This window comes from Neodiprion fabricii, chromosome 6 (genome assembly GCF_021155785.1).
Source record: "Neodiprion fabricii isolate iyNeoFabr1 chromosome 6, iyNeoFabr1.1, whole genome shotgun sequence".
In the NCBI taxonomy this organism is placed as follows: Eukaryota; Metazoa; Arthropoda; class Insecta; order Hymenoptera; family Diprionidae; genus Neodiprion; species Neodiprion fabricii.
Window position 1 is genome coordinate 3,580,719 of NC_060244.1, and position 12,457 is coordinate 3,593,175.

Genomic DNA, 12,457 nt, shown 5'->3' on the forward strand with positions numbered 1-12,457 from the left:
AATTGAACATTTTTACCAAGTGGAAACATTCGATTTTCGGTTCACTTTTTATAGCTTTGATATCAAGCGCTGAAGTGACAACTACAGTCGTTATCGCCATGCGAACAAGTGCGACTTACTTCTTCCTCAACGTTTACTTTCTAATCAAGTACAAGCCACAGATTTTGACTGCATAAAATATCTTACGATGTCTATACCCTTGTATCACTCCAATTTACAGATAGTGCAAGTATTTTGTGTGAATGGTGTATTAAATGTATATTATAAAGATAAAAATTAAACTAGTTATTTTTAAAAGGTCCCGATTTGTATGAAGACTGAAAAGGTTCGAAAAGAGTATCTTTGATCGAGTAGCGCATAGTGGTCTAAAGATAATGCTAATGATAATAATAATATTATTAATGATAACAACAACAACAACAACAACAACAACAAAAACAACAACAAAAATAATAATATTACTAATAAAATGATTAAAACAATAATGATAGTAGTAATAATGCCATCGTTTTACCATGAGTAGATATAACATCACCCTCAAAACCACGCACATCCGTATGTATTCTATGCGTACAGTACGTATATTTATACATACGTGTGTCAGTGTGTAAATACTCGATCTGTGTTGCGTGGATGTTGCGTATAGATGAGAAAATTTCTCAAGTGCTATTTTTTAAACTTTATTCGAAATATATCGTTCCTTCGCAAAGTGATCACCGTCCTATAAAACGCGATTATATATCTACCTGTAATATGTTTGCAAATTCACGTACTACTTGAATTTGTTTCCATAAATTGATTTTTTTTTTTTTGTTTTTTTATTTTTATTTTATTTTTTTTTATTTATCGGCCATCAAGTTGCGAAGAATTATCGTGTGTATGGAATTATAGAAACTGTTGTACGGCACAGCAGAACTGTTGACAAACAAATTGCGATTGATAAATTTCAAACACTGAAAGTATATAGATTGGAATAACCAATATTATTATTACATATTGTGACACAAAATTCGCGTTAATTGAATAATCCGCTTTTAAGAGATCAGTGAACCATTGTGTAGCTTCAGCGAAGATTTGTGAAACGAGAAATCTCGTCCACTTCTGTTTTTCATTGTTTTTCCTTACATTTCTACCAATTAAACACTGCAGCGTGCATTATTGCGTTAATTCTATTTTTCTATAAAGCTATATATATTTTTTGTACTATCAGCATATTTTTTCTCCCATAGATTTATATCAACATGGGGTATATACATATTCATATATTGTATAAATGTAAACACGCTATAAAAGTGTACACGTACATGATGTAACATGATATTACCTATATTCGTCGAAACAGCGCAGGTTGCTGTAACACTTAATTCAGTCCCAGCGGGTCTAGGACTTCGTAAAAGCAAATCCGCGCAATGCAGTTTCGTACATTTGATTATTTTCTTTGTAAATCTATCATAATTCCTTTCATTCATCGATTATAAACATCTAGATGTATCGCAGAATGAGTGATCTAAACAAGGACATGTAAAAACGTGAGCAACGTCGCATAAATACAATTATTTATTCTTGCAAAGACACAACCATTTGTGGACTCTAACTCAGCCTCGACTTTTCGCACATAATTAGCAATTTTACCATTGCAAAGAGCACATTTAATTATAATACAATATAATGACATAAGTTACTTTCGAAAATGACAGATCATTGAATCGAGTCATTGGCATTCGCCAATTTCCGCATCTGGTAAATACTTCTTGCAACTTCTATATGTAGCGCAATAAGTGGCAAGTTCATTCTTTTTGCATCTTCATTGTTACACGTTGTGTATAACAATATTTGCGACGTTAGCTAACGATGTAGAAAAAATGTCGAATACTTCAAAATGGCATACATGTCCTTGTTGAAATGACTGATTCGTTAATGTTTAAAACTTACATAATCGCGTTATACTAATGCTATAACAACGTATTGTGTAATTTGTTGAAAAACCTACTTGTCAAAACAGAGAATATGTTGTAAGACGAGTGAACGAAATCCTTAGCTATGAAATAAGTGCGTAATATGATAATTGAATCACAGAATGTTGATTTCACAATTAATACAAGCTTATTATAACGGTGCGTGAATATATGACATACATGCAATTGCCATATCGTCCGTTACCGAGGTATTTTCACGATTTGGCAAAATGAAAAATTTACGCGAAATAGAACAAGTATGAAAGAAAAGAGCGAAGATTATTATTGAATTTTTTTATTACGTGCACTGTTGCGCGACTCGCGATTTTCAAAAACCAAACTAACAAAACTTTGATGATGTGTACATTTCCGCGATTGTTTCCTGTTATATTGAAAAGTTTGAGGCTTATTACAAAGGCATACGTTGGTACATTACCAACTTAATTTCAATGTATTATACGAGTATCGATAAGCGTGTGTCGAGGAAAATTTATAGAAGACCGTCTACTGTGAAAATAAATACAGAATACAATACCTAGTCGATTTACGAAGGAGCTAGGAAAATATCAGATATTTTTAATGTTTAGATCTTCAACGTAAACTAAAATTAATTAGATATATCGTAATTATTAATTAATATACATTACATAGGTATAACGGTATAATTATTATGATCCAAAATATTATTGATATGCATGCTAGGTATATTTAGAGCTCAAAGATTCTATGTGATATAGAACAAAATCTGAATTATAATATCCACAAATAACGCAATGTTCATGTACGTGTTATCTATAAAAAATAAAACACATGAAATCGTTACATGAAAGAACTACGAACACAAGAATAAAAGAGATATCTCACAACCTAATTTTATCTCAGTGAAAATTAAGAGAGAGAAAAAAAAAAAAACAACAACAACTATCCGATCGAATGAAAAAAAAAAAAAAATTTCAAATTCGCGGATAATAAAACAAACCTGTGCTCTGTTTGTACTACACCATAGATATATTTATTGAATGATCAATATTGTCTACTCTGTATGTTCAAATAATTGAATGTAAATTCCATCGTATTATGGTAATTACGTAAAAATCTGCCATGAAATCGGCTTCTTCAAGTTACTTTGATTTAATAAAATTCAATTTTCGAAAAGTATCGAGTATCGTTATATCTTACAGAAAGCAACCAAGTAACTTTTATTTATTCAATACTGAATTAATAACTTGTGCTTCGTTCCTGCTGCACGACATGGTATTGATACGTTGCCCATGCAACAATCTCTATGCGAAAAATATGCTCCAGAAATATATTTATAATCATTCTTTGACTAAATAATTACGTCGTTAATATGTATATATAGGTATACATGTTTTTCTTTCATTTCTGTATACATATTATTGAAACTATTTCACTAATTCTCACGTTTTTTCAATTAGAACTGCAGGATTCAACACGTGGAATGTTTGCCGTTTCTATTTAAGTGTTACTTTAATTTTTCTAACACTGTCTATTATCGTCGGATACCTATAAAGATATACGGGATGTATTTGTGAGGTTCAAAGCTCAGGTGAATCAAGCAAAAACATCTCATTTACTTAGTGTTAATAAAAGTGAGTCATCCTCGTTGGTATTACAGATTCTATTCGATACTCGTCGTAGTAATTTATATGATGCGCTACGTTTTGTATTATATCCAACCGTATTTTCAAACAACAATGACGATTATACTAGACAAAAAATGAAGAACATTATCACTATACGAATATCGAAACAGTTACAGTCGGCGGGCAGCCCGACCGAAAAGTCGTGCATAATAAATGTCACAGTCAAAACCTGACCTACTTCGACGAATCCAAATTATTCGAAACAGTTACATACACAGAATGCATAGCATGTACCCCAACTAAGGTAACCAAGTCACATCGACTTTGATGGCTATAAAATCATCTAGGAGCTTTAAATGCTGTTGAATTTTTACTTTAGTTATCAGTCAAATCTCATGCAGGTGGCACGTTACAAATTTCGAAATAAAAATAATTTAAAACTTGATCATTCTTATTGAAATTGGCCACCTTTGCTCTATTTGTCATAGATATTATATGGTAAAAAATAATTATAATGGTATAAGTGTTTGACACCAAAAAGAGAAAGTAATATTGACCAGTATTTTCATGCTATTAAAATAAATTATCTTCGCATTTGTCAAATTCTTTTTTAATTGACACGTCACTTGCGGAAAAATTTCCTTTCTTTCGTCATTCGCTGATTCATACTACCGCTGTGCAAGAACGCAGCCTTAGTTGGGGCGCTGCTGTAAAATTGGATGAAAATCTTGGCCTATACACGAATAAATCGACATTGAAAATAAAAAAGCAAAAAGACTCCAACACCCCGCTCTCGTTATACTTCGTGTAAGTATACGCAGTTATTCAAGAATAAGCAGCGACTGAACATTTTTATCACCACAATATTGTACACCTACCTATCACGCAATTTGAACTTACGTGCTGAGTAAGTTTTGATTGATTATTAATTCATTGGATTAATATTACCCTGAATGTTAACTAATAATTATACTTAAATTTAAAAACAAAAAGTTTGCTGTAAATTATTAGATTTATATATTCTGCAACATATTCTACCGAGAATGTATTATTTTTACAAGCGAATTCCTTCGAGTAATGTCTCAATATTCGGTATAAAAGAAAATCGTTTATATTTTTATTTCGTACCTATTAGGAACGTCGTTTTCTTTTCTATAAGCATCGCGTCATTCTCTCTGTTCCAACGTTGTTCCTCCATAATCATCGTCGCCTGTATATTTGCACGAATTTCATACTATATTTTTCAAATGATCGCATAATGAGATTTCTCAAAGGAATTATTTTGTAAAATAAACGGACTCTAACATTCGGTGCCAAAAACCATATTATAACTGTGTAAATAAGTACATGTAATTGTATAACTTATATAATTGATAATATACATAAATATGTAGAAATAAGAGATAATATTATTGTACTATTTGTATAGGAGTTGTGAGTAATTTTAGAAGATTGTTTAAAATATTTGTGCGCCATGTTGCCCCGCATGGCGTAAGAATAAACTATTATGTATCCTACGAATAATGTTTTCAATTTAATCTCCTTTCGATTCCTCCGCTGTTATTCGTCACACTGCGTTGTACGTATACTGTACGTGTGTCTGTATAGTTTGTTAGAAATTAAGCATAAAATAAATGATGAAAGCTATTCGATTGAAAGTTGATAGCAAAGATCGGTTGATCATTGAAATTAAAATTGAGGAATTCGATGGAATCGAATGAAAATTGAAATCAAAAGTCGGATGAAACTTACAATGGTCAGTAAGTTTAAAATCAATTTATTTTGCGTGTCAACAGTAGATATATTTGAAGCTGCACAAACGTTTCATACAAGTTGGAACTTATTAATAGGCAACAGATCGTTTTTGTCATACTTTATCAGTATATTTGATTTTTAGTTAAATTGTTGTATGTATGTATAATTTATACGTGTGCAGCATACAGAAATTAGATTTTTATAATTTCTCGTTAATCGAACACTGAGTTAATGGTTCCTGCACATTCCGCGTCAGCACCTCCCATTGTTACAATGATTAAAATAACCGGAAAGTAGGTACAGATTTACTATAATCTAATGCAACCACTGGTATTCAGTCAGAAGAAGGCAAGTATCGTTTTGCTCCAAAACCAGTGATGGAACGTGAACGTCTTGTCGAAATTTCATTAGTAATACAATTTCGTAGTTGGATCGAGGTCATTTTTATAATCCAATTATGGCACTTGTCATTATGAATTGAAGAAAAATATCGAAGAAACTTTTTAAAAATTCTTGAAATAATAAAGCATCGCGAATATCTTTAGACGACGTACAATTTAAACCCAATCTCGAATTTTTAAAAATTCGGAAGTAGTAGAAGGGAATTGAATTAATTGAGTTTAAAATACCTCAAAATGAATTCCATTTCCTCCAGACTGTGAAAAGTTTGGAATTCGGTTATTTACTTAAATTCAGTCTATTTTTTTTTTTTTTTTTTTTAATTACAGTTATTCAATGAATTTGATAGCAGCTTAAACTAAAATTGACATATCAATTGGTAGGATATTAATTTTCTATGACGCGTATCTATTAACAAATAAAGTAAAAAGACCGATCAAAAAAATATTAATACAGGCAGTGTTTTAATAACTACAGTGATCGTACTAATACGATATTTACTACTTGAGATTTCTTCAGCCAGCATGATGAATGAAATATCGCACTTGAAACATTTAATTACAAACACTATTTGATTTGTACAGCTGCTAATCGACTGGCAGATCTAGTTGACACAATTTAAGGCGTGTATATAGTTCTTCCCCAGTGATTATACATAGCGCTTCCTGATGTGAGAAGTTTTCCTGCTAGTAAAATTTTAGACACGGACGCAATAAATGATTTTTTAAAAGTAACTTTTGCATGGTTACGTCGATGCTATAACGCCTAATCGTAAGAATCTGGATGTGTAATTACATCATTATTGATCAAAACACAGAAAACATACGGTTTACTAACGTAGTTCGAAAATAGAGCATTTCTTTCAGTTTACCGTGTCTATCTGGGTCCCTCATTCATATCCGTATAAAATACGTGTGTAAATTAAAAAATTACAAATTAAGTAATCAGGCTGAATTAGCAATGATGCAATTGCATAAGCCTATTCAAAATTTTTGGTAAGTTTTCAATTAAATATTAGAACTTTAGGGGTTCAGACGAGTTTTTCAAAAGACGAAATCAAAAGTTGAAAAATAAATATTTTACGTAACTTTGACATTAAAATATTTAGATAAAATTAGAGATATAAGAGAATCCTAATGCATCACATTTCCTGCGTACTCTCTACCTTTTTTCACCTTGCTCTTTTTCTATAACAAGTAAATTAAAGTATTTCAAATAAAATCTATGGCCTCAATTGTATAATTTGTAAACGATAATTATTAACAAATTTCTTGTCAGTATAACAAGCACATTGCCTGACTGAATAAAATATAAGAGTATTAATATTATTTAACAGTTAATAAATAATTAATAATAATTTTGTTTTTTAACTCTGATTTATAATTTTTATAATTGCAGTGGTATGCTGAGAATTTAATCACAATTGTTTATCATGTTTGTGACACATAAAATTTAAAAGTTAAAATTAATCCTTATTGGATTTCAATACTGGCCTCGTTTAGTTAGTCATTCGTGTTAATGTTTGAAATGATTTACACACATTCGTAATCGACACGCAATATGTATAATTCTTTGTCTCTTTGATACTGAGAATTGTATCATTTGGAATGGAACCGAGTATAAAATTAATGTTAGATCATCGATTGTATTCGTCAATAACGAATCTGAATTTAGCAGTAGAAAGATGAAATCGAATAAAATCATTGTTCAAATTATTATCACAATATAGCAATATTATGAAAAAATACGACTCTAAAGTTAGATCTTTGCTTGAAACTTTTTTCACTAAATTTTTTCTTTGCGGGGAATAGTTTTTGTACAGATTTCACGTTTTAGTTGTTCGGTGATTGAAAAGTGATTAAATCAAATAATTGACAGTAAAAAATAACGTTAATATCACACCTCTATTTTGGATGCAGCTCTGGAAATACTTCGTACATCAGGACTTCGAAAATATCCTGTAATGAAAGATTATAATATACTTGAAAAAATTTATCTACCGAGTTTAGAATCAGATTTTACTTGTTAAGAACTCGATTTGACGTAAAACCCCTTGATACATTGGAATGCATTTACTTACATAAAACAACTGCTTGTTCAGGTAAACATTTTGTAGCGAATCAAATACTTTGGTCGCTCCACGTTGGGCACTTTGAGCTCCGACCAAATTGGTCAGAACTTCAGGTACATTATTCAAAAATTGTCTGCGAGCCTCTCCTCTAGTTTTCAATTTCTCCTCATCAGAACGAACGTTGTTTTCAACGCACATCTGGCCATTTGGCCACCACGATTTTGTAAACAATTGTATATAATAATGTAACATTGGCTCAGAAAATACCCATCCTACAGTTTCTCTAACTTGCCTGTAAAAATCATTCCAATGGTGCAGTGTTTAAGAGTTACAGAAGTTCGTTCACTTTAGAAATATTTCATCAAACGGAAAATTATGTATACATCAATTGACTCACCGGTTTATCGTACGACCATAAGTGATTTGAACAAATGTAATCAAAGACCTTCTCAGCCACCGAAACACTCCTCTAAGATCAAACACTTCTCCGAGCAGGGTGTAAAGTGGTTCGGCAATCGCATCTTTACCAGATCCCATACCGTCGGAATTACCCATGCGACCACCTTCTCCATCATCCAACAATAACGAGTAGTCTTCTTCTTCGTCTTTGTCTCTGGAATCTCCGCTGCCTCCTGATCCACTGAAAACATTATTCACTTATAAACTAGCGGATCTGCGTTTATTTGACGATAACAGTTTTTCACTTACGTTTTAAACAGAGTCGATAGAGAAAAGCGAGATTTTTTAGGTGATGGAGCTGTATGTTTCAAATGTTCAGAACTCGGACTCAAAAATGCATACAAAGCTTCACTTTGGTTCAGACGATCATCTTCCAAAACATACTGAAAAATGTAAGGATAAAATCAATAAAATTCATTTGTTGCTGTGGTCAGTCAAAGTTAGGAGTATAAATTTCCCACATTTAGATATTTTTGAATCTGTATCTTTGCTTTGTCCAAACTGTTTCTATCAGATTTTCCAAAGAATTTCAGCGGCTGTGAGGGAAGTTCAAGATTCTTCACGTTCGAACATAATTGACGTAATTTTCTGTGGAGTTCTTGGAATTCAGGCAATCTTCTGAGCACAACCCAACCGGTTGATATACTCTCTTCGTTATTTTCATCCTCAGCCATGTGTACCACAAGTACAAATTGTGGCGCTTCTCCATTTTCTGGGATCTGACGAAATGCGTTCATCATTTTACAAATAGGGCCAGAAGTGACAAAACGTAAATTCATTTTGATATCAGAAATTTATAAGTAAATATTTCTTTTATCGTACTTAATATGACCCGAGAACAATAGTCGATCTCATAAATTACCATACTACTCCAGCTGACTAATTATCTTCAATACGCTACGTAACATTTGATAATGGGAAAATACCTCAGCGCTTTGAACATCTGCTGTCCAGTGCCCCAAATGTTCCGCCCACATTTCAGTATGAGTTAAATGAGCTTCGAGCTGCCTTCTCTCCCCCTGTAGCCACTCGACTTCCTTCTCCAAAATACTCAAAACTCTACTCTCGGGTTTTAACGATGATCTAAGTGCTTGTAACGCTTGCATTTTATTGCTTAGCTTTTCTTGGAGCTGATCAAGTTTACTACGAGCATAATTTGAATGTTCACCAACCAGTAATGAAGAAGTTTCAGATATAGTTCCATCCGCCAACTGACAGTCTTCCAATAGACCTAATATTTACAAGTCTCACTTCACAATTTAATCAAAAATTGTCTACATGAATGGAGTATTCTAAGTATTCAACAGCATAGTCAAAGAGCAGCACTGCTAGAGGCTCTATGAAATAAATTGCACTCGAAAAGCTATAGCAACAATCATAAAAAATTTCATGGCTTAAAGCTGCTGTGCTTGATCAATACTACGCATAGTGCAAAAGCATTAGAAACATTCGACGATGAAAATAACAGATAAAGATATCACTTTCGATTGATTATTATATCCCAAGTTCGAATACATGTTATTTTCACATTGATAACAAGTTGAGCATGATCATTATTTATCTACATCGTCGATGTTATCTAACGTAGTGTTCTATGGATGGAATAAAATTCACTTACAATCTTCTACAGAGGGTGAGAGAACAGTAAAAGTCAACATCAAAACTTGATTAGAGGACAAAGACTTAGTGTTAAGAGTGCAATAAGTGGCTCTACATTTAATATTTTTTTAATGTAATTATTCGTTTACTTTACATTAATAGATTTCTCCATACCAATTATTGAATAACACATAAACTTTTCATTCACAATATTAAGAAAGAATCTGTGCCCTACTCTGATGCACATTTTAACGCATATGTTAAAAACAATATCGTGTAAGTCTCCATTGAACGACATTTTTAGATAATAAACAAGTAATAGTAATAAGAATTGAATAAACTCACCATCTGCTCTCTCATTGATCAATGCCTCTTGCATTTTTTTATAATGTTCACTGACGAGAAATGATGAATAATACTTTTCTTCCAACGTTCTAACAACACTCTCCTGAACTTCATAAAATACCTCAGGCCCTTTGTCTCCCAGTAAAAAACTTTCCATTCTCTTCCTCAGATTCTTGTCGACTTTAATTTCAGCAGTCGGGGATCTAATATATGTATAAAATATTTCTGCTCCCAATTGGTGCCAATTTGATCTTTCAGCAGCACGCAATTCTTGCACTGCTGCCCAGTAACCAATCAATCCTTGGCTAGCAACTTGCTCTAAGAACTGAGACAGATAACGGCGTCCAGTCACATTGTCTAAGATTACCTGTAAAGGTACTATTCGACCATCCGCAACCGCAGCTGGATCAGATATGTCGCTTTCCTAAGTCAGCAGAAAAAAATTTATTATAGAATAAAAGTAAGTGAAATAATCAAAGACAAATGTTAAAAAATTCGCACACCTGTACAGGATAATCATTCCAGCCTAGAGCTTGCATATGACATTCGCAAATATTTTTGGCATATGTTAACTGACTGATATATCTTTTTAACTTTCTCGCCTGAACAACATCTGATTTACCAAGATTATTGCTTTCAGGATCTAGTCCCTGAGCTCTTTTAACATTTTGTACAGTTGTAGCCTGCATAATTTCAGTGACTATGTTATATCTGATATGTCTCAGAACTTCCAAGTCCTTGGAATTCTTAATCATTTGAATGAAGTCTTCAAACGATTCCGCATACTCGTAAGTTTTCTTATGCATTGCTTCCGTAAGCTGTTGTTGTTCAATGTAAAGCAGAATCTTCTGATTTATGTAGTCTGGATCTGTTATTAGATCTATTGCCGGCTTCAATACTGAAAATGATTTAAAAAATATTTTTAACAAGGTTCAGGCTAGTTGCAAAATCAACTGTGTTATTTCCCCTTCTTGATGTCGCACTTACTTTTGCAAGTAATAACTTCTCTGAGAAGAAATTTAGCTGGAGACAAAGAGTAGCTTCGTGGTAAAAAAAACATAATGCATATCTCGCTCACTAGTCTTAAGTAATCTAATTCATCTAACGGTGACATAAGGTGTGCCGATAGAATGAACACTGGGTCTTCACCCTCCATTCTATAATTAAAGAAATTCAAATCATTAATTAAAATTAGTGATAAGGAAAATTTTGTCAGTATGTGACTTTCAACTTTCTTCTTAATATTAATATGGTGAAATAAATAAGACTCACGCTGCAGCTTGAGCAATTCTGATTTTTTCAAAGTGAAAAGTAACTTTGTTGACCAAATCGCATGCCACAAGCTTTGTATGATCTACACGAGCCAGTCTATCATGTAGACTTTGTATAGCACCCCAAACGTCTTGTTTCATGTTATCTACTATTTGTTCAGAGCCAAAAGCCAGCTCTGCCAGCCAAGATCCAACAAAATCTTTAAAAGCTAAATCAAGAAGATTCTGCAACGCTCCATCTACCATTCTAGTAAAGACCAACGGATATCGAGCAGGTTTTCGCACTGCCGATAACTTGGGTTCGTATCCTTTCTGCAAAACGTTAAAACAGATTTATAAACTTAATTGATACAGCTTCTTTGGAAAAGTGATTCGATCGTTCTTAGAAAGAGTATTACTGCAAATAAGTTCTGACATCGGCTATCGAAAAATGATAAACATACCATAATCATGTGCCTAAAAGCATCCATATCTGCGACAGTTTTCACAGTACCTAACCCGGTATGATGCTTTGGTGACAGAGCAATGTGCACTTGAATGACGGCGAATGTTCCAAACAAACAACAGGAAAGTGTGAAAAATCCGTAAAAAGAGTACCATGCTAAGTCAGGCCAATATAGCCATATAGCAAAGTTGGCCACGATTCCGGGAAAAATGTACATTAGCATTACTTGCATGATGATTAATTATCGTAATAGTACTTTTATAAGGTATTCCTGCGTTAACATGATTTTTTGGACATCACATGAACTGAAATAAAAATCGCACGTATACGCGTGGTGTTCGACACGGGGTTCAGCCCATGTCGCAGTACTTGTTTATCTTTCTTTCGACGAATTCTGTTTTGATTATTATTATGTTAACACAGTCAAAATTTCTGTTTTACAAAAAATTATTAAAACATATTATAGTACTCGGCTACTGTTCCACTGTTTACGTGAAAATTGTCGATATTCAACAGTGTATTCAACAACCGGCTGAATGCTAGATTTCGAT

The 12,457-nt window shown here is 32.8% G+C and overlaps 1 protein-coding gene across 1 annotated transcript; it reads right to left on the bottom strand.

Annotated features, from left to right (window-relative positions):
• Nucleotides 1-3,397: 3,397 nt before the first annotated feature.
• LOC124185851 (sorting nexin-25) lies at nucleotides 3,398-12,440 on the bottom strand. Its single transcript, XM_046577026.1, has 11 exons — nucleotides 11,905-12,440; nucleotides 11,463-11,773; nucleotides 11,178-11,347; nucleotides 10,694-11,088; nucleotides 10,191-10,614; nucleotides 9,173-9,477; nucleotides 8,708-8,965; nucleotides 8,496-8,629; nucleotides 8,185-8,427; nucleotides 7,797-8,079; nucleotides 3,398-7,674 (listed from the first exon to the last, which is right to left on the bottom strand). The coding sequence occupies exons 1-11, from the start codon at nucleotides 12,136-12,138 to the stop codon at nucleotides 7,621-7,623; spliced, it is 2,811 nt and encodes a 936-aa protein (XP_046432982.1). The 5' UTR covers nucleotides 12,139-12,440; the 3' UTR covers nucleotides 3,398-7,620.
• Between the last annotated feature and the right edge of the window lie 17 nt (nucleotides 12,441-12,457).